General features: G+C 45.3%; 2 protein-coding genes across 3 annotated transcripts in view; both read left to right on the forward strand.

The window, feature by feature from the left end:
- Nucleotides 1-9,530, forward strand: part of DSN1 (DSN1 component of MIS12 kinetochore complex) — a 31,662-nt gene extending 22,132 nt beyond the window's left edge. For both annotated transcript variants that reach the window (XM_081851788.1, XM_081851787.1), the window contains exons 8-12: nucleotides 2,724-2,783; nucleotides 5,982-6,053; nucleotides 7,463-7,610; nucleotides 8,051-8,138; nucleotides 9,102-9,530. In XM_081851788.1, coding sequence (XP_081707914.1) covers nucleotides 2,724-2,783; nucleotides 5,982-6,053; nucleotides 7,463-7,610; nucleotides 8,051-8,138; nucleotides 9,102-9,199 — 466 coding nt within the window. In that variant the 3' untranslated portion in view covers nucleotides 9,200-9,530. The remainder of the gene's footprint in view (nucleotides 1-2,723; nucleotides 2,784-5,981; nucleotides 6,054-7,462; nucleotides 7,611-8,050; nucleotides 8,139-9,101) is intronic.
- Nucleotides 9,531-19,171: 9,641 nt separating this feature from the next.
- The window catches only part of MVB12A (multivesicular body subunit 12A), a 29,620-nt gene continuing 26,934 nt past the window's right edge, over nucleotides 19,172-21,857 (forward strand). Inside the window, exons 1-3 of the mRNA XM_081851893.1 lie at nucleotides 19,172-19,353; nucleotides 20,623-20,721; nucleotides 21,599-21,695. Of these exons, the coding sequence (XP_081708019.1) occupies nucleotides 19,282-19,353; nucleotides 20,623-20,721; nucleotides 21,599-21,695 (268 nt within the window). The 5' untranslated portion in view covers nucleotides 19,172-19,281. The remainder of the gene's footprint in view (nucleotides 19,354-20,622; nucleotides 20,722-21,598; nucleotides 21,696-21,857) is intronic.

The raw sequence follows: 21,857 nt of genomic DNA on the forward strand, positions 1-21,857 counted from the left end.
CAGTACCTCTCTTACATCTCGCACATGCTGCTCCTCATTGTCTGAGTACACCAGGACGTCATCTAAGAACGCTACGCAGTTCTTGTAGAGCAGTGGCCCCAGGACGTGATTCATGAATGATTGAAAGCAGGCGGAGCCCGCTTGTAATCCGAAAGGCATAACGAGGTACTCAAAGGCCCCCAAGGGGGTGAACATAGTGGTCTTCCACTCATCCCCCTTTCTCACACGTATCAAGTTATATGCCCCCCTAAGGTCCAGCTTGGTAAAAATTTTCCCTTTTCTCACCCGTGTTAGAATGTCATCAATTCTAGGCATAGGGAAAGTCACTGGTTCTGACACTGCATTTAGGGCCCTGAAATCACATACAAGCCTGGGCTTGCCCGTGTTTTTTTTGTCCACAAAGAACACTGGGCTGCCCCCCACTGCTCGTGACTCTCTGATGAAACCTCGCTTGAGATTCTTGTCAATGAACTCCCTTAACTCCTGCATCTCACTGTCTGACATTGCATACAGCTTGCCCACTGGCAATTGTGCTCCTGGGAGTAAGGTAATTTGACAATCAAAGGGTCTGTGCGGGGGCAGTTTATCTGCTTCTTTTTCGCTGAATACGTCAATCAAGTCAGCGTATTGTGGTGGCACCCTCCCCTTGTCCATCACTTCCATCCCTGCTAGAGTGGCCCTGGCGCCTGCCTGAGCCTCTCCCTCCTTGCAGTGTTCTAGGCAATGTGCTGATCCAAAGGAAACCACTCTCTGATGCCAGCCTACTAGCGGATCGTGTAGTGCCAGCCAGCTCATACCCAAGATAATAGGAGCTCCTCCCAAGGTGGCTACGTTAAACGCTATCAGTTCGATGTGTCGTGCCACCCTCATTATCATTGGTACAGTCTGTTGGCTCACTTCTCCTCCCAACAGCTCCCTCCCATCAATCGTGGTAACCTGCAAAGGCTTACTCAATGGGATAGTCTGTATCTGGTGTTCAGCTGCAAACTCTTTGCTCATGAAATTACATGAGCTACCTGAATCCAATAGCGCTTTTATCTTCAGTGGGTGTCCGTTTGCCAGTTCCAGCAACACCTCTATCACAAGCGCTGGTCTTGGAGGTTCCGGCGTGGGCACATTCATTACTCCCTGGCCTGGCTGCTGTGCCCTGATGTTGGCAACCAGGCGTTGGCTTTTACTTGCTCCGTGATTTCTTCTTCCTCCTTCCCCCCAACAGTTCCCACCATCCCTTGCCATTCCTTCCTTTGCGGACAGACTCTGGCAAAGTGACCTCGCTGTTGGCAGAGATAGCATCTCTTGCCGCTCTTTCCCTCCTTCTTCCGCCCTTCACTGGTGTTTGAAACTGTGCGCGCGCGCGCTGTTCCAAGTTCCATCGGCTCTGCTGGCGGGAAAGGCTGCTCCGGAATCTCTGGAATGCGGAAGTCCTTCCAACGTTCCCCCTTTCCTTCCCGCTTTTCCATAGCTCTAGCTTCCTGGCGTGCCCCAATGGACAGCGCTGATTTAGTCAGCTGATCCATAGACTCCACCCTAGGCGCCCGGGAAAGTTCATCTTTCACTGCCGGAGAGAGACCTTCTTCAAACAGCATTTGAATAGGTTCACTAGCAAGGTCCCACCCAAGTCTATGAATCAGCATGGTGAACTCAGTCCAGTACTCACGTACAGATCGGCTCCCCTGTTTACACGCCATTAACTGCCTGCGCACCACTCCCTGCTCGATCTCGCTGGAAAACATCAAGTCCATGGCGCGAAAAAACTTCATTGTGTCCTTTAAGATTTCATTATTGGCTGCCATCAGGGGCCGAACCCAGTCCCTCGCCCCTCCCTCTAGATGGCCAATCACGTACGCCACTCTAGAGTTCTCGTCGGGGAAGTCATCAAACAGTAGATTGAGAGCATATTGCATCTCTGTCCTAAAGGCTTGATAGTTCCGGGGATCCCCCCCAAATTTCTGCACCAGTCCAGGCACCCGTCTGGCAAGTGGGGTGGTCTTCCCCTTATCTGCATCTTGAGCCCTCCTCTCCTCGAGCCTCGCTGTTTGCAGCGCCAGCTGGACCTCCAACGCCCTGTACCTTTGTTCCAGGCTTGGACCTGCTCCAGCTCCAGCTCCTGCTCCTCCGGTTCCGGCTGGTTCGCTCATGATGCCTTCTGCTTGCACAAGCTGCTTTCAAAGACTGTCAGATTGCTGTGATGGGATAATGAGCTGCTTGTGCGTAAAAGCTTGATCCCTCTGGGGTTTGGCTGGTCATCCAAACCGATGCACTAACGGAGCCCCCAAAGCATGACTCCGTCAGTCGCTGGTAGAATCTGACAGTGGGCGTCTATGGAATTTACGCCGACATAAAAGCTGTTTGACGGACATGCGCCTTCGTGACTCTCTGCGTGACAGTTTCCGGCGAAGGGTGGGAGTTCCCAACGGGGGTCCCGTTACCTCTCCACTACTCTCACTGGAAGCATCCCAGAGCCTCCCCTCCGCTGTGACTCCTGCACTCCCCCTGCTGGTTCCCTCTTCTGCTGCAGATTCTCTCCTATTCTCCTGGAGCCTGTCCACCACCTGTCTCTCCGATGGCAGTTCCCTGACACATGATTTTGACTTCAGGTGCGATCCCTGGAACGTAACCCTCGCGTTAGTTGTGGGCCCACAGTACAACACCGCAGAATTACACTGAAGTTACAAGGAGCCCCTCTGCCATACTTCATAACCATTTAAGTCTTTCTATTTTAGGGGCTTAGCAGATCCAGTGCTGAATTCCATGGTGGCTGCCTTAAAGGAGACGACAGTCAGGTAAGACCTATGATTTTATTTTGAATATTTTATTCATATATCTTGGAACTTCTCAATAACTTGTGGAGTAGTATAATTTATGTGCAATCTTGTCCCGTCAGAGCAAAGCTACTCAGTCCTGCCCTGCTTGTAGGGCGTACCAGAGGCTGAATAAAAGAAAGTCCTTCACACGGCACATAGTTAAAATATGCAGCTCTCTTCCCCTGGAGGCAGTGATGGCCACTCACTCAGAGGGCTTTGAAAGAGGATTAGATCTTTTGGAGAAAAATGGACTGAAAAAGATCTCTCAGGAAAGTAAAAGGATTTTGAATCAGAAAATAACAGAGCAAGAAATAGAAGGTGCCATTCAAAGTATGGCATTGGGCAAATCTCCAGAACCGGATGGATTGACTTCTAAATACTATAAGATTTTGAAAGAGTGGTTAATACAACCTTTGACAGAAGTTTGCAACGAAATTTTGGAGGGAAAGAAGGCACCAGATACGTGGAAAGAGGCTTTCATCACACTTATACCAAAGACTGAGACAGAAAAGACTCAACTTAAAAACTACCGCCCAATCTGCTTATTAAATGTGGATTACAAAATTTTTGCTGACATTTTAGCAAAAAGGTTAAAAGTAGTCTTGATGGAGGAGATACATAGGGACCAAGCAGGCTTTCTCCCGAGAAGACATTTATCAGATAATGTAAGGAACATAGTTGATATTTTGGAAAAACTGGAAGTGAATATTAACACTAAAGCTGTTCTGATATTTGTGGACGCTGAGAAAGCCTTTGATAATATTTCATGGAGTTTTATGATAAAGAATCTTCAGGGGATGGGGGTAGGTCAAGGGTTTGAAAATGGTATAAGTGCGATATATTCTGAACAAAAAGCAAAACTAATTGTAAATAATGTGGTTACAGAAGAATTTCCTATTGAAAAAGGGACACGTCAGGGATGCCCAATCTCTCCATTACTTTTTATATCGGTCCTGGAGGTTTTGCTGAACATGATTAGAAAGGACCAGTTGGTTAAAGGAATACAGGTCGGAGCTAAACAATATAAATTGAGAGCCTTTGCAGATGATTTAGTGCTTACACTGCAAGAGCCTGAATCTAGTACTAAAAGAGTATTGGAATTAATTCAAGAGTTTGGTCAAGTAGCAGGATTTAAACTAAACAAGTCTAAAACGAAGGTTTTGGAGAAAAATCTAACAGTATTGGAGAAAGTAAAGTTTCAGAATGAGACAGGGTTAACTGTGGTTAAGAAAGTGAAATATTTGGGGATAAATATGACATCTAAAAATTTGAATTTATTTAAAGATAATTATGAGAAAACCTGGACGGAAGTAAAAAAAGACTTAGAAATTTGGTCAAATATGAAGTCTTCCTTGTTGGGTCGAATTTCAGTTATAAAAATGAATGTATTGCCTAGAATGTTGTTTTTGTTCCAAACATTGCAAATAGTGGATAAGATGGATTGTTTTAAGAAATGGCAGAAAGATATCTCTAAATTTGTCTGGCAGGGCAAGAAGCCTAGAATAAAATTTAAGATATTAACTGATGCGAAAGAAAGGGGCGGATTTGCCCTGCCAGACCTTAAATTGTACTATGAATCAGCAGCCTTCTGCTGGTTGAAAGAATGGCTACTTCTGGAGAATACTGATATTTTGGACTTAGAAGGTTTTGACAATTTTTTTTGGATGGCATGCATACCTGTGGTACGACAAGGTAAAAGTTCACAAGGGTTTTAAAAATCATATTGTCAGGAAAGCATTATATAATGTCTGGATTAGATATAAAGATTTGTTGGAAAGTAAAACTCCAAGGTGGTTGTCGCCAATGGAGGCAAAAGCTGTTAAAAAACTAAACATGGAGGTCAATTGGCCGAGATATTGGGAAATTTTGGAGCAAGAAGGAGACAGATTGAAATTGCAAAGTTTTGAGAAGTTAAAAGGGAAAGTGAGAGACTGGCTGCATTATTATCAGATAATGGAAGTCTTTAAACTAGACAGGAAAGTCGGCTTCCAGGTGGAAAAATCAAAATTAGAAACTGAACTGTTAGAGCCTAGTACTAAGAATTTGTCAAGAATGTATAACTTGCTGCTCAAATGGAACACACAAGATGAAATGGTTAAATCTGCAATGATTAAATGGGCGCAGGATATTGGTCATGACATTATGTTTGCTGACTGGGAAAAGTTATGGACCACCGGGATGAAATTCACGGCATGTAATGCCTTGAGAGAAAATATTATGAAAATGATTTATAGGTGGTACATGACCCCAGTCAAACTTGCAAAAATCTATCATTTGCCCGAGAACAAATGTTGGAAGTGTAAAGAAACAGAAGGAACATTCTTTCACCTTTGGTGGACGTGCCCAAGGATTAAGGCTTTCTGGGAACTGATCTATAATGAACTGAAAAAGGTACTTAGGTACACCTTCCCTAAGAAACCAGAGGCCTTTCTCCTGGGCATAGTCGGCCAATCGGTGTTAAAGAAGGATAGAACCTTTTTTATGTATGCTACAACAGCAGCAAGAATTCTTATAGCAAAGTACTGGAAGACACAAGATCTACCCACCGTGGAAGAGTGGCAGATGAAAGTGATTGACTATATGGGTTTGGCAGAGATGACGAGCAGAATCCGAGACCAGGGAAGAGCAACGGCGGAAGAAGATTGGATAAAGTTCAAAGACTATTTAAAGAAATACTCAAAAATCAGTGAATGCTAGATTGATGTTGAATGAGAAAAATAGGGGTTAACAGCGATAATGGCTAAGTTGAAGAAAATGAGTGTTTTTATAATTAATCTGAAAGTAAGGGAGGGATTTGTTAATTAATTAATTCGACATGAGAATGCAGAAAGGGGAAGCATGAGGAAGTTGGGAGAATAAGGAATATGAAATTAAGAGTTTGAAATTATACCCTGTTGCATGTCTTTTATTGTTATGTTTTGTTTGTTATGATAAAAAAGTTATGGAAAACTTAATAAAAATTATCTTTAAAAAAAAAAAAAAGAAAGAGGATTAGATCTATGAAAGAGGTTGTGTTCTGCCTTCACGGACTGGAGGCAATGTTCTTCCTCCACAGTTGGAAGAAGTGTGCTTCTGAATATTAATTGCTGGAAACCACAGGAGGGGAGGGGAGGGCTCTTGTGCTCAGGCCTTGGCATTAAAGGAAACAGTCTGTTGTCTTTTCTCTTCATTCTCCAGGTTCTCTGCAGAGGATCAAGCCTGGGAGGAACTGCTTCTGTCTTACCAGAAAAATGCAGAGGATATATCCAGGTTAGAGCAACCATCTTCCCTTTGACAAGGCAACTGGAGGTGGTCACTAAATTGAACTTTGAGCAGAGCACAAGTAACCCAGAGGCTGTAAAATTACTGTATTTTTCGCTCTATAACACGCACCCGACCATAACACGCACATAGTTTTTAGAGGAGGAAAACAAGAAAAAAAAATTCTAAATGAAACAGTGGGTGTATGATTTTTGTGGTTCATGCTGTGGCCACAGACATGTGATCTGACAGTGAGTTTGGGGTAGCCCAATGCAAAAATCCTGAGGATCCATGTGGCTCCATGCTTTGTAACCACGTTTTGAGTGGGGAGGGAAGGAAAAGCACTCAAGGGACAAGGAACACGCGTGGGGTGGGTGGAGAAGGATGCTGTTAATAATGCAGAAGAGGGGTATAAGCGGAGAAGGCTCCTCTCCTCTCCCGCTTTGCTCCTTTAAAGCAAGCAGGCTCTGCTTCTCTCCCTCCTCCCCAGCTCGCTGAAAAACTTTGCTGCTATTTAGCCAGCTGAGTGGGGAGAAGAGAGGGACAGAGAGCCTGCTTGCTTTAAAGGAGCCAACCGGACAGGAGCCGCTTACACTCATTTAAGCGGCTCCTCTCCTCTCCCTCTTTGCTCCTTTAAAGCAAGCAGGCTATCTGTCCCTCTCCCCCCCCCCCCCACTCAGCGGCTCTTCTCCTGCTTTGCTGTTTCAAAGCGAGCCACAGAGGAGGGAAGGAAGGGGAACCATGGATCCTCTGCTCACGACTGCAGCAGATCCCCCCCCCCCCGCCATCCGTAGGCATTCGCTCCATAACACGCACAGACATTTCCCCTTACCTTTTAGGAGGAAAAAAGTGAGTGTTATGGTGCAAAAAATACGGTAACTCAGTGAAAAGAAACTTGAGAAGCTTAAGGGGGTGTGTGCAAAAAGAGAACTAAATACGGACAGAGGTCCACAATATATGCCTGACTTTGGTACCCAGGTCAAAATTTGTGGTTGCCAGGGCCCTGACTCTCTAGTTGTTCCTGACTTTATGCCTCCTTGCTTCATTTCCTAGTTCCAAGTTTGTAGCTAGAAAAAGGTGGTGGGGAGGCAGGGGAGGTACAGGACAATTATAGTGCCTCAGCAACACTCTGACCAAGCAATTCAGCTGTGAAGCCGGCCAAGGGGCAGGGATTATCATGCAATTGCATGGACTATTCTTGCCATGATGAAAGCAGGCTCATCATGTTTGCCAGAAGGCAGTTACACACTTATATATGTGAACTTCTCGGCATGCTCACAGTGCTAATACAAATGTGGATGCTAGATCAGTCTTTTGGGCTGTATTGCCTTGCCCCCAGATATGAGCCTATAAACTTGCTTCCTGATGTTAGTATGCTGGATGGCATCAGCTATTACGTTCTGAAACTTGACTTTTAGGCAGCTACAGGAGTACAAGTTGAAGCAAGTGCCAGAGGAGCCTTATAGCTATACTGGGGCATCCCAGGCCCATGTACTTCATGCCAAGCCAGACTACCAGAAAATACTGGATTCTCAAGGAGAGGTCTTTGACTACATGGAGCTAGTGGTGAGTCATGTTTGAAGATCCAGGGCAAACAAAAGGAAGACCTTGTTCACAGTTAAATCATGGAAATTGTCACCACAAGCTGTAGTGATGGCCATAAAGGGGATTAGCAGAATTCACAGAGGATAAGGCTATCCATGGCTCCTAGCCACAATTGCTGTGGTGGTGTTATAGTTATATATTTATTTTATATATTTATTTATACCCCGCCTTTTTTCCTGACGGGGCTCAAGGCAGCTTAAAGGTAAAAACTGCTAAAAACATAGTCAGATAGAATTAAGGTTTAAATGGAGCAGAAGGTGACAGGGTCCACTCGCCATGGAAAGTGGCTTCTGATTTCTGTTGCTTAATAGATCTGCATGTTCTTCTGAAAAGCAAATCCTAGGAATATCCAGATGAAACCCATTGTTGGGTTCTGACCTTTAAAATGTTTGTTTCCTTAGCTGGATGAAGTCCATCAGATGGTGAAGGTTTGTCAAAGTTATATAGAAGATGTTACACGGTATCTTCAGAAGCTCTCAGTGAAACTTGGTAAGCATTTATTTTTAGCCATGCATTGATTATGGCTGCTTAACCAGCAAATAGTGCCTTAAAAAAAACCTCTTCTCCCCATTAAGAGCATGTTCACTTGACATTTTTCTGATGCATGGGGGTGCACCCCCCTTCCATTAGAGAGTTGTGCAAGGGTGTATTTTGCTACATCTGCAGCATTTGGAAGACACTGCATATCCTATGTGAACTTTGTCTCAATTCCTGGATAAGTAGAAAACTGAAAGTGATCATTTGTTCTCACATCTTACAAATTTAGTTCAGATTTGATCTTTTCAGCCCTACCTGTAGTTGTTTATTACTGGGTTTTTTTAAAATATCCCTGGCTTGTAGGTCTGTTCTAATTAATATTTTTGAGGTTGCCAGGATTGTTGGATCTACGTAATAAAGGTCTCTCATTTTCCTAAGGTGCTAATGCAGAGTCCTGGGCTGTTCTTTCCTATACTGCGAATTTCCATGTGCTTACACATCCCCTAATTTTCAAAGCTGATAGCTATTTGTCTTACACATGAAATGGTGTAATTCTCCTTGACCATTATTTTTTAATGTATATTTTAATTGCTATTTTTATTTTGTATTTTTAGGTAAGCTGGATTTTAATTTTTGACTTTAGCGGTTTTTATGATTAGGTGGTTTACAGACTCTGATAAATAGAAGTCTAGAAGGCAAATTATATTTGGGAGAGACTGAATACATTATTTGTCCAATTTACAGATACAGATAATTGGGGCTGAGGAGAGAGAGGACTTTGACTTAATCCGTAGAGACTATGTGGCAGTTCCCACAACTTAGGCTAGTCAAAAAGCTAGCTATTCCTCTTACAAACATGAAGCCTTGCAAATAAATAATTTGCCATAAATGTGCAATCTGATGGTCTCTGTTTTTGCTGTATTCTAACCATGAGAAGCATCTGGAGGCAACTAAGGATTCTTGTTTCAATTTCAGCATCAGGGACTTTCCAGAACTTAGAAAATTCACCAGCCCGGAAACTGCTCAGACTTCCCCCAACGACCCCATCTGTGATCCAGCCTCCAGAGGGGTAGAGCTGCATTCTTCTTCCATTTGCAAGCTTGGGATGCAACTCCGCAGCTGCCCACTTCTCAGCACTATGGTCCGCTTTGGGGTTGATCTGCACTTCAGGGACGGTGGCATTCCTGCCCTGCAGCGCAAAAGGATGGGGCAGATGAAAATAATGTTCTATCCTATTGGACAGATCCTTGCTGGACAGTAATACTTCCATTCTTCCAACCAAATAAGAAAATGCGCCCCACCCCCAATTGCATTAAAGCACAGGACACTCATCGTTCCACAAACTTAAAAGAAGATGACAATGGATTTTCCAATCACAATCCTAACTGCAGCTGTAAAATGGTACTGGCTTTTATTTTCTCTTTTCTAACTCACAGGTTTGACCTGATAGGTAATAGAAGTCTAGCTTGAAACACTTGGTAATGGCTGCAGATCACAGCTTCGTGTGTGTGTGTGTGTGTGTGTGTGTGTGTGTGTGTGTGTGTGTATATATATATATTTGCTTTCGTAGATTTTCACGGGTACAGGAATGCAGGTTTTGGTGTCCTCGGGTGTCTTCCCGTGTAAAAGTTGGGGTGTCTAGGCGACGTTTCGACGAGGTCTCACTCGTCATCTTCAGGCTGGTGCTTTCGGCTTCTTGTTACTGGAACAGAGCAGGATCTCAGTGTTTGAGTTCCTATAAATACTGTAGAGGGGGTGTGGTGTATAGCCTCCAATGTTCTGGGCAGAGAGGAAGTTCCCAGGCTAGTGTGCCTTTTCTTCTTTTGTTCCTTAATTACTTGAGAGATATCTTGAGTGATTTCTTGAGTGATATCCTGAGTACCACTTAGGTGGGTCATTAGGTGTGGATTAGTTGTTAAAGTCTTTGTGTCTTGACCTCTTGAACTTTGTGAAGAGTTTTCCTGAGAAGATGGCTGTACTGTACTTAGTTGTGCTCTGGCTTGGCTTCGTGTATAGGGGCGAGCTGTGGTTTTGTGGCTTGTGTCAGCCAGATCTGTGTAGGGATTGCAGGGGGGTGCAGCATCCGGAGGTGCCACCATGGATTGGCTATTTATAGGAACTCAAACACTGAGATCCTGCTCTGTTCCAGTAACAAGAAGCCGAAAGCACCAGCCTGAAGATGACGAGTGAGACCTCGTCGAAACGTCGCCTAGACACCCCAACTTTTACACGGGAAGACACCCGAGGACACCAAAACCTGCATATATATATATATATATATATATATATATATATATATATATAATATGATGCCAAGGTTTTAGTCACAGAGCTAAAATCAGATAAAACTGTCCAATGCTCTTTCCCTCTTCATTCAATTTTTTAAATCCACAGGTGCAAGTATGTATGTAGTCCATAACCAGCAGGGGCGTCTTACCCATAGAGGCTAGTGCCGGGGGCCCAAGACACCAAGTTCTGGAGGGCGCCAGGGAAGAGGTGGAGGCTCCCAGCATCAGCTCGCCGCCGTTGCCTGCTTCTGCCATGCCAAAGCAGCGCCGCACCCAGAGCCTCCATCGGCTGTGGCCACCGCAGCACAAAGCGGCCAGCTGAGCCAGGGGGTGCCGCGTCCAGCCTCTGCCTCTTCCCCACCGGAGGAACCGCCCTCCAGCCGCTGCCCGCCTCCTCCAGCAGTGCCGTCCTCCCTAAAAGAAGGGGGACAACTCTGAGTGTGTGTGTGTGTGTGTGCGTGCGTGCCAGAGGGACCATGGCACCGGATATGCTTAAGATGGCCCTGATGACCAGCACCAACTTAAAAATTTGTCCTAGGTCATAAGTTGCTGAGGACTGCAGGAAAATTTCTCCTCCCGTGTATACTGGTGATAGGAAAGAAAAGAACAAACACACAGCGGCAATAGGACCTTTCTTTTCTCTGCATTTGGGGCTCAAGTTGGCTCCCATGCTTTGTAAACATTTTTGCACCTTTGTCTAATTCCACTCTCTTGAGGTATTGATTTGCTATTGCCTGGTAGCTGGTCTTTTACAGCCTTGTCCAGTTATTCTAGCACTTAAGTAAACAGGCTGACTGTATATCCTTGAATTGCTAGTATTGTCAGTGGCTTGTCATGCAGAGTATGATTTCCTTTTATTTGTTTATTTTTAAAGGAATGAAACTGATAAACAGTTTTCTCAATTACAATTAAAAATGGAGCAAAACCCTTTGGTGGAAAGATAATATGAAATATTTTGCAGATCTATCCATAGCTCTTAGAAGCTATGCTTTTATAGTGTTGCTCTTTTGTCTCAAGCATTTTTTTTTAATATAATTTTTATTAACAAACCAGTCAAATCACATAGCCAATTTTTAAAAAATTTTGTTGGGGGTACCCATACTTTGAGCTCAGAAAGGGATCCAAACATCTCTCTTGCTGCTGCTTCAATTTTCAGAATTCTGTCCAAATAGTATTCACAGTTCTGTCCAATCTTCTCTTTATTATTTTCCTCATCTTCTTGTTGTTATCATATATTCCTTTCTTTGTGACCTCTGATAGTCTCCACAAGCGGGTTAAAAACAAACGTTGTTTTTAACAACGTTTTTAACGACCTCTTTGGAGGTCTTTAAGCAGAGGCTTGACAACCATATGTTAGGAGTGCTCTGATGGTGTTTCCTGCTTGGCAGGGGGTTGGACTTGATGGCCCTTGTGGTCTCTTCCAACTCTATGATTCTATGATTCTATATCCTGTGTGAATTTTCCATTCCTCCAAGAGTCATATTCAAACAGACAGACGCCATTTCAGCACTTCCGTACAAAACATTCTTAAAGTCTGCTCATTAATCCTCGCAGGCCTGTCACTCTCTCCTCGATCTTCTCAGGGGGTTCTGCCAGGTCAAACTCACAGTCCGATATAATAACAAAGCCATGGTCTCCTCCCCCTCGATCGTAAATCCTGCCACCAGGCCTGCTTCCTAACGAGTCTCTTTTTGTAACTGCGTCATTCCAAAGGTCTTTCATTCCTTTCCAAATATTCCACAAGCCAAGTCTTTGATTAGTAATTCATTTCCACACAGTTCTTAATCCTCCCGCTTATAATGATTAATTGCAACGATTCTTCCGGGGGGGGGGGGATTGTTATGTAATCACATAAGATAAAAAAAAGAAAAGTCCCCCCCCCCCATTCCGTCCCGTTCCAGCATACCAACCCTTTGATGTGTCTTCTTCTTGCTTTATTTTCCTGTTGAATCCAACCCGTCGCTCCACTTCACAGAGCTCACTTCAGTTAGCAGTCTTTTTTTTTTATAATATTTTATTTGGATTTTTCAAACATAAATGCAAAAAAAAAAAAAAAAAAAAAAAACAGTATAACATATATCATAACATCTTTTCATAACATCTTTGGACTCCCTCGCGCCTCCCGCTCCCATTTACATCATTGCCAATTCTTGCCAGCAATTTATCATCTTGTTTACACTCTTATGTCAAATTCATTTAAATATAATCTATAAGTTCTCCAAAAGGTTTATAGTTTTTTCTCAAATTTACTTATCATCTTAGTTCTCACTAATTTAGTGGTGCACAATTATTTATGATCTAGCATCCTTTCTTAGCATTCAACCAAATTACAGTATTTTTTAAAATAAATCTTGAATTTCTTCCAATCTTCTTCAACCCTCTCCTCTCCCAGGTCTCGGATTCTGCCAGTCATCTCGGCTAGTTCCATATAGTCCATCAGTTGCATCTGCCACTCTTCCAGTGTGGGTAGTTCTTGAGTCTTCCAGTTCTTAGCGATGAGTATCCTTGCTGCCGTTGTTGCATACATGAAAAATGTTCGGTCCTTCTTTAACACCTGGCCGACAATGCCCAGAAGGAAGGCCTCTGGTTTCTTAGGGAAGGTATACTTAAATACCTTTTTCAGCTCATTATATATCATTTCCCAGAAAGCCTTCACTCTAGGGCAGGTCCACCAGAGGTGAAAGAATGTTCCTTCATTTTCTTTACATTTCCAACATTTATTATCAGACAAATGGTATATCTTAGCAAGTTTAACTGGGGTCATGTACCATCTATATATCATTTTCATTACATTTTCCTTCAAAGCATTACATGCAGTGAAGTTCAACCCAGTGGTCCACAACCTTTCCCAGTCCCACTTCAGTTAGCAGTCTTAACTCCCGTTCTTCACTCGAAATATGTGCATTTGCTTCTCTCTAATTGTTTATTTTGAGCTGCTGCAACCAGGCCGCGCAATCAGACACAGCGTCCGGGAGAGCCGTCCCACACGAGTGCTGTGCGCCTTGTGCCCTCACCCCCTTCTTTCGAACTCGGGGGTGATTTATGGCAACCGCAGGCGAGGCAGTGTTCCCCATTCCCTTGGGGAGGCTGCATACTCCCATATCAGCCTCTTAATTACCTCGTGTGAGCCGGAGAGATGGTATTGTCGGCCATCTTCCAATGCACCCCTAGCGGCCCCCCGTCTCAAGCATTTTGCTTGGTGTTCTAGCTGCTATTTAAAAATGCTCACTCACTGGATCATCACCTTGTCATGGTGAGTGGGCTTGCATGTTCCTATGATACTGTATGGGATAATTATTCCAGAACAATTTTGAGTAGACAGGAGGAGTTGACCATGTCAGATCACTGTCTATCTCTTCCTGGCTCTGCTTATCTATGTTTTATTACTTTCTCCATCCATTGTAAAAACACCATCACTGGACCCAACAACATCAAACATACCATCTCTGGACTATTTAATTGCTCATCTTCTAACAATGTGTATGCTATCAAATGCCAGCAGTGCCCTTCAGCTCTCTATATTAGACAGACCAAACCCTACGCCAAGGATAAATGGACATAAACCTGACATCAGGAATCACTAGACAGAGAAACCAGTAGGAGAACACTTCAATCTCCAAGGACATTCTATACAAGATCTCAAAGTAGCTGTCATATTACAAAAGAATTTCAGAAATAGACTGCAGAGAAGTTGCTGAATTACAACTTATTACCAAACTTAAAACCATGGAGAGACCTGGTCTGAATAGAGACATTAGATTCTTATTTCATTATACATGATAAAGCTATTTTTGGCCATCTCATCCCTTGCTTTTTTCCTGTAAGACCAATTGCAGTTGTTAACAGTTGTCAACAGGTTTACCACACCTATTAGCCAATCACTCATTCCCATCCACCCTCTCACTACATATAAAGGTCTGGTGACTTCTGTTTCAGTTGTTGTAAACAAAATCTGCCCTTCTTCCTGTCAGGACTGGTCTTTGTCCTCTTCCGATCACCACACAAACGCTTCTTGTTCTTTTACAACTTTTTATTGTGTATTAACAAACAAACTTTTAAACGCTCCTTATCTTTAACTATTCTTCCTCAGAGTCACTTCTTTCAGATACCTTCTGAGCTCTGCTTCCCCATGACCAGCCACCTTCAAAATGGCGAAGGTTCCCTTTCCTTCGCTTTCCTGCTCTTTTTCCTACCCTCCTGGCTAGAGCTGGCCTGTATCTCCCCTCCTCCGAATCTGAGCTAGAACTGAACCCTTGCCTTTCCTGGGAACAGCCAGTCCCTCCCTGTTGTTCCTGTTGCTCTTTTCTGTTAGATTCACTGCTCTCCTTCCCCCCTTGGGGAATGCTTTCTCCCTCTGAGAAACTGGAAACTTCTAACTCTTCCCTGACACTTCCCTTATAGGGTATCCAAGAGCCTGTATAGAGTCCTTAAGTGGGTTCTCTATCGGTAGGAGAAAATAAAAGAGGCCAACCAGAGAATATTGAGAAGCAAAGCAGCTAGTAAGTCTCATCTTTATTAAAGCTGTTCCAACAGGGTGCTCCCCTCACACGCAGGAAAGGTGGAGGACCCAGAACAAAGGGGTGCCTGCCTTTATATAGATATTTTTAATTCCCTGCCCTGGAGCTCAAGACCACCCCTCCATACATCATACATACATCACAGAAGGGGTGTAACCCAAGACTACTCCCCACAAACATACCTACAACACAGAAAAGGCGGTCTACAACAGAAATTTGAATGTTGTTGTTTTTCCTGTCTGCCAGGTTTTCTGATAATGCCTTATCTGATTGCCTTTCCTGGTAGTCTGGCCATTCCTTTGAAATGGTGATTACTAAATTCCTGAGACAAAGGGAAGCTTCCCTTACCCCCTCCCTCCTTGGGGAGAAAACATTTGGTCAGTTTGGGAGTCAAAATGGTTTCAGGACGGTCTTCCTGTGCTGCTCCAGACATGTGGTCCACATATCTGTACGTGCTTGGTGGGTACATTTATGAACATTTATTATATATATAAGACCTTTAATTTTTTATTACACAGTGTATCTGAAGAAGTGCATGCACACGAAAGCTCATACCAAAAACAAACTTAGTTGGTCTCTAAGGTGCTACTGGACAATTTCTTTCTTTCTCTTTTTCTTTCTTTCTTTCTACATTGTAAAAAAGGTCTGACACTGGAACTTGGAAGTGGAGCCCAGTGAGCTTGCCCAGGGGTGAGATCCTGCCGGGGGGGCGGGGAGTGGAACTCAGAAGTGGAGTCCAGTGAGCCTGTGCAGGGAAGATCTGTTGGGGGAAAGTGTTGTTTTTAAAAGGCAGCTAGGTGATGTGCAGGAAGATAGGGCTGCCAGACCTCCAGCATGTGCTGCGAGGGGGAAAAGAGAGCAAGCAAGCTCTTGGAATTTAGAGCAGAAGGTGAACAGGAGGCAGATGAATGAATTGTTAGGGGTGGGGGTGCCAAAAGCAGAGACAGAAGGCATTTCCACTGAAGAGGTGTTTAAGCTTTGGAAAAAGGAGTGTGCTAACAGCAAAGAAGAGGAAGGGGGGCTCAAGTAAGGGGGGCTTCCCCCACAGCACTCCCATCACATCACTGTATCCCTCATTGCGACACTTGGGGCAGTGATTGGAAAATTCCCCAGCAAACAGATGGGGGGGGGGGAGAGGCATAGCTCTAGAGGTGAGGCTACTGAAGACAGCTATCTCTGTAGACCACTGCCCGCGTCTGTCACTGACTATTTTGCATGGAAATGTTCAGAGGGTTTTGAATTTGCTAGATAATGAATCTGAAGTGTCATGGAGTGTTGAATGTAATTGGGATGCTGCTGCAAGCCCCCACCTCTAAGGAGGAGGCTCAGCAGTTAGTGGGGCCAGTGGGCTTTTGGAAGCAGCACATAACCCATCTAGCCCAGATCCTGAGACCAATCTATCAGGTTATCAGAAACAAAACACAGTTTGGGTGGGGGGAGCAGCAACCAAAAGTGTTATCTGAGGCTAAATCTGTTGTAGCTGCACCTATGCCTTTTGGACCTTACATCAAAGAACAGCCTTTTGCGTTACAAGTGTCTGCAAATGAGGAAGGGGCTGTTTGGAGTTTGCAGCAAAAGGGACCTACAGGGAAAAGTGTGTGTCTGCCTAACACAGAGTACTCTCCATTTGAGAGGCAGCTTTTGGCATGTTAGGTAAAGGTAAAGGTAAAGGTACCCCTGCCCATACGGGCCAGTCGTGTCCGACTCTAGGGTTGTGTGCCCATCTCACTTAAGAGGCCGGGGGCCAGTGCTGTCCGGAGACACTTCCGGGTCACGTGGCCAGCGTGACGAAGCTGCTCTGGCGAGCCAGCACCAGCGCAGCACGCGGAAATGCCGTTTACCTTCCCGCTATAAAGCGGTACCTATTTATCTACTTGCACTTAAGGGTGCTTTCGAACTGTTAGGTGGGCAGGAGCTGGGACCGAAAGACGGGAGCTCACTCCGCCGCGGGGATTCGAATCACCGACCACGCGATCGGCAAGCCCTAGGCGCTGAGATTTTACCCACATGTTATGGGGCTCCAATTGGAGAATAGCCTTTACCAAAGGTGTCATGGACATTGAAGATGCTCAAACACAGGATGAAAAAGAGAAACATGTTAAGAGGAAGGTACACTTGGCAAACTCACCAGGATCAACTTCCGCCCGGAAACCTATTTCCCCACTGGAAGGATGTGTGGATCCAGAATTAGCCTCCACAGTCACTCATGGATTCACTGTTAAGACCACATTCATGGAAACAAATCTTACTTGGCTACAAGTGATCGTCAAAGAAGAAAAAAGATTTAACTTTCTTTTTCTTTTTCTGCAGATGTTGTTAAGCTTTCAGCTGGGTTGCATCCTGGCCTTTGTTAAAGTGCTAGAAACAGCCTTGTTTGCTTAATTGGAAAACAGGGCTCCGGAGAGGGGCTGCTTCAAATGGTGATCGCTCAAGTGTTGCTGCTGCTGCTGCTGCTGCTGCTGCTGGCACCGACAAAGCCCAGCCCCCTTCCTCCTCTAGTCAGGGCGGGGAGAAGCCAGGAGGGAGGGAGGAGGCGCTGCCGCCGCCACCGTGTAAGGGAGAGGGAAAGAACACGCGCACTGGCAATCCACACGGCGATTCCTGAACTGTCCGCGGGCCAGATCCAGAAGGCAATTGGGCCTGATCCAGCCCCCAGGCCTTAGTTTACTGACCCATGGCTTAATTGATAGACTCGCACAGCCTGACTTGGGTATGCGCCAGTGATCTAGGATGGCCATGTGCCCTACTTTACAAAAGACAGTCCTCTGTTTAAAGGGCTGCCCAGACCTAGTCTTAACATCAGAGGCATGGTTGGTGGTGACAGAAGAGAGAGCTTTCTTGGTGGCTGCTCCCATATTGTGGAATTTCTTCCTTTTTCTCTTTCCACTAAGACCTTCCTATTCAGATAGGCCTTTGAAAACTGTGTGAAGACAGTGTGGAGCAATCAGTATTTTACTGCTGGTTCTAAATGTGTTTTAGCTGTTGTTCTTAACTAGTTTGTTTTATTGCTTTGCATTTTAGAATGATGCTTTTAAAATGTAGGCTGCCTTGAATCCCAGCTTGAGAGGATATAGATACACTAAGTAATAAACCTTACAGATTTAGAACTGGGAGAAGAGGCCCTGAGCTGGCTTGTGCATAGTTGGCACTTGAAGAATGAGCAGGCACATGGGTCAAACTTCCCCCCACCACTGCATTTATTTGTTCGCATTACAGGCTTTTCTTCTAGAAAAAGAGGTTTGAGTACTCACCATGAAGTTGTTAACAGGAAGTTGCCACATTTTAACCAGTGCTTTTCTTGGGGGTGGGGGGTGGAATGCTGGTGCTGATTACAGTCATAATTTATAAATACATATCAATTAGCATATGCCATTTTTTCTTTTTATTGTTGATGTGCAAGTGGCCACCCTACAACTATATATATAAATACTCTACAGTATTTATAGGAACTCAAACACTGAGATCCTGCTCTGTTCCAGTAACAAGAAGCCGAAAGCACCAGCCTGAAGATGACGAGTGAGACCTCGTCGAAACGTCGCCTAGACACCCCAACTTTTACACGGGAAGACACCCGAGGACACCAAAACCTGCATATATATATATATATGAGCAAGGCTGCAACGGAGTACCCTGGACTCTTCAAAATAATTCTTAACAGTTTGAATGACGTAACTTTATCTGTGTAAAAATACATTAAAACCACAATATTCTATTTTAAAGTACGGCTATTTAAAAGGGTAACCAACTCTATGAGGTGACTATTAATAGTTTGAAAAATGTAAGCGAGTCACGTGCATGTGGAAACCTCACATTCCCCACCTCCACAGCTGCTCCTCGGTGAAGGCACTGCCCAGCTCTGGCTCTGGGAGTTTCCTCATTTAGTTATTTCATAAAACTTGGGTGCCGCTTGATTGTAACAAACAAACTTACTTCCAAGCGGCTGACAAAAAAGTTCTCCGCGCTGGGATGGGCGGAGCTGCCTCTCATTGGCTGGCCGTGACTCCTCCTCCCGGGACGGAGGACGGCGAGGCAGGGCGCCTGCGCGCTTCTTCCCCCTTTCCCGAAATGTCCGGAGGAGAGCGAACTTTCCATTGGCTGCGCCAAGGCGTCTAATCGGAAGAGGCCCGCTGTGAGCGAGCAGGCGGACGAGCCAACGGCTTTTTCTTTTGAATCGGGGGGGGGGGGCAGAGCGAGAGGCGCCTCCCGGGACGGACGGACGGACGGACCGACGCCCCTGCGCGCGCTCGCTCGCTCGCTCTCTCCGGCGGACGCCCGCGCGGGAGTTGGCGCGCGCCTCTCTTCTGTTCTACCGAAGGTCGCCGCCGCCGCCGCCTGGCCCTCCGGGGCGCCATGAGCCCTCCGCTCACCGGCCTGGGGTGGAGCTCCGCCGCCGCCGCCGCGGCCCCCGCGGGATGGACTCCGGTGAGGGCCGAGACCCCCAGGGCGGCCCCGGGAGACCCCGTCCCCCCTCTGCGCTTCCTCGGGGCTCGTCTCCGTCGCTGCCTCCGAGGGGCCGCCGGGTCGCGCGGCCCTTCGCCTTCCCGGTGCGTCCCGAAAGGACGTCGAAGCAGAAGTCGGGAGGGAGAGAAAACCATCCTAACGCGCCTTTTATTTTTACCTCCATCTTGAGGTTGGTTAGTTCTAGCTAGAGACGCGCCCAAATTTTCAGTCCCGGGTGAGCGACAAGGAAGAGCGCCCCGAGGACATGCAGGAGGAGCTGCAGAAGATTGAGAGCCGGGCCTGGCGGGCGGGGAACAGCCCAAACCCTCTTGGTTTTGGAGATTAAGCTCTGCGTCTTTAGTGAAGAGATAATAGTGGCCTGCTTTGCAGGGCTGTTGTGAGGACCATTTATAATATAATTCTATACGAAGTGCTTTTGAACAGGAATTCAAAATATTGTTCTGCTGGGGGCATCTTGAGGAGCCCAGGGCTGAATGGAGCTTTGGAGTGGGCAGCTGCTAGAGGCCGTACTTAGACGTGACAGTGCTGCTATAGTATTTTATACCAATGAATTGCTAGGTCCTCTGGTATTTTAGACTGAATAAGAACCTGAGGCTCCACTATCGGACATTATAGCCCCTCTTTCTAGCGTATGTATAGTTCTCTTCTGCATCTCTGCTGGCTATCTTGCAGCCCTGAATACAAAGACCAGGTGAACATAGCTCATCTGTCAACCAAGCTAAGCAGATGATAATTAAAGGTCATCTGACAGTTTGGCAACAGATTCCTGACTTGGTTTCAGTTAGTCAGCAACATGTATGTGCCCTTCAGCATTGTTGCAGTGTTGACGTTTCACTCCACGCACATTAAACTGGTTTGGCTACAGTGTGGCCTGGCTTGTTCATTCAGTAACTTCTTGCTTCCTGGTGTTCTGAGCTGTAGTCCAAAGGTTACAAAACCATGGACTGGTTTGCTTTCTGCCCCACCCACTGTGTCTATCCTTCACACCTGCTTGTGTCACTGTTCTATTTAATAAGCAGCACCTGTTCTGCAGGAGAGTTCCTGTGGCACAATTTCTTTAAAACATGGCTTTTTAAGGCTCTGTGGATTTATTATTATTGTTATAAGGCTCTGGGGATACTAACTTGCAAAATCTATTTTCTCCCTGTGACCCTTTGTCAAGCAAATAGATCAAGACAGTCCTTTTGCCTGTTGCTTCATAGATGTTTTGATCTCTCCTGCTGTCTCTAGATCACATCCACTGTAGAAGGAGCACCTGCAAACTTTGGAAAGGGATTTGCACAGAAATCTGGTTACTTCCTATGCTCTACATCAGCTATAAACAGTGAGGTAAGGAGGATACCAGGATTGCGGAGAGAAGCTTGGTGCCAGTAATGTCAGGACTGGTCGTTGTCCTCTTCCGATCACCACACAAACGCTTCTTGTTCTTTTATAACTTTTTATTGTGTATTAACAAACAAACTTTTAAACGCTCCTTATCTTTAACTATTCTTCCTCAGAGTCACTTATTTGAGATACCTTCTGAGCTCTGCTTCTCCGTGACCAGCCACCTTCAAAATGGCGAAGGTGCCCTTCCCTTCGCTTTCCCACTCTTAGAATCATAGAGTTGGAAGAGACCACAAGGGCCCTCGAGTCCAACCCCCTGCCAAGCAGGAAACACCATCAGAGCACTCCTGACATATGGTTGTCAAGCCTCTGCTTAAAGACCTCCAAAGAAGGAGACTCTACCACACTCCTTGGCAGCAAATTCCACTGTCGAACAGCTCTTACTGTCAGGAAGTTCTTCCTAATGTTTAGGTGGAATCTTTTTTCTTGTAGTTTGGAACCATTGCTCCGTGTCCGCTTCTCTGGAGCAGCAGAAAACAACCTTTCTCCCTCCTCTATGTGACATCCTTTTATATATTTGAACATGGCTATCATATCCTCCTCTTCTCCAGGCTAAACATGCCCAGCTCTCTTTTTTTCTAACCTCCTGGCTAGAGCTGGCTTGTATCTCCTCTCCTCTAAATCTGAGCTAGAACTGAACCCTTGCCTTTCCTGGGAACAGCCGGTCCCTCCCTGTTGCCCTCTTCTGTTAGATTCATTGCTCTCCTCCCCCCCTTGGGGACAACATTCTCCCTCTGGGAAACTGGAAACTTCTAACTCTAACTCTTCCCTGACAAGTAACTCAGTGCTGCTGGGCTTTATGAATTCTGCTTCTTTTCAGAACCCCACAGGAGATGTACTTTATGATGTCATAATCCTGAGTGAGAAAACCCCACTGCCTTACGGATACACTTACGCTAAGGAATTTTTGGATTCCAGTAAGTCTGCCTATTCATGTATACTGTTTTGGTATAAATCTGTTTATAACAACAGGTCTTCAGCACAAACTAACCAAGAACAGCTTACATTTCCATGTATGTACCTATGATACTTTGTGGTCCTGGGCTACAACAGCTATCCTGTAGGGTTAGCTTGTATCC

The sequence above is a fragment of the Podarcis erhardii genome (genome assembly GCF_964252035.2).
Source record: "Podarcis erhardii genome assembly, chromosome: 2".
Classification (NCBI taxonomy): domain Eukaryota; kingdom Metazoa; phylum Chordata; class Lepidosauria; order Squamata; family Lacertidae; genus Podarcis; species Podarcis erhardii.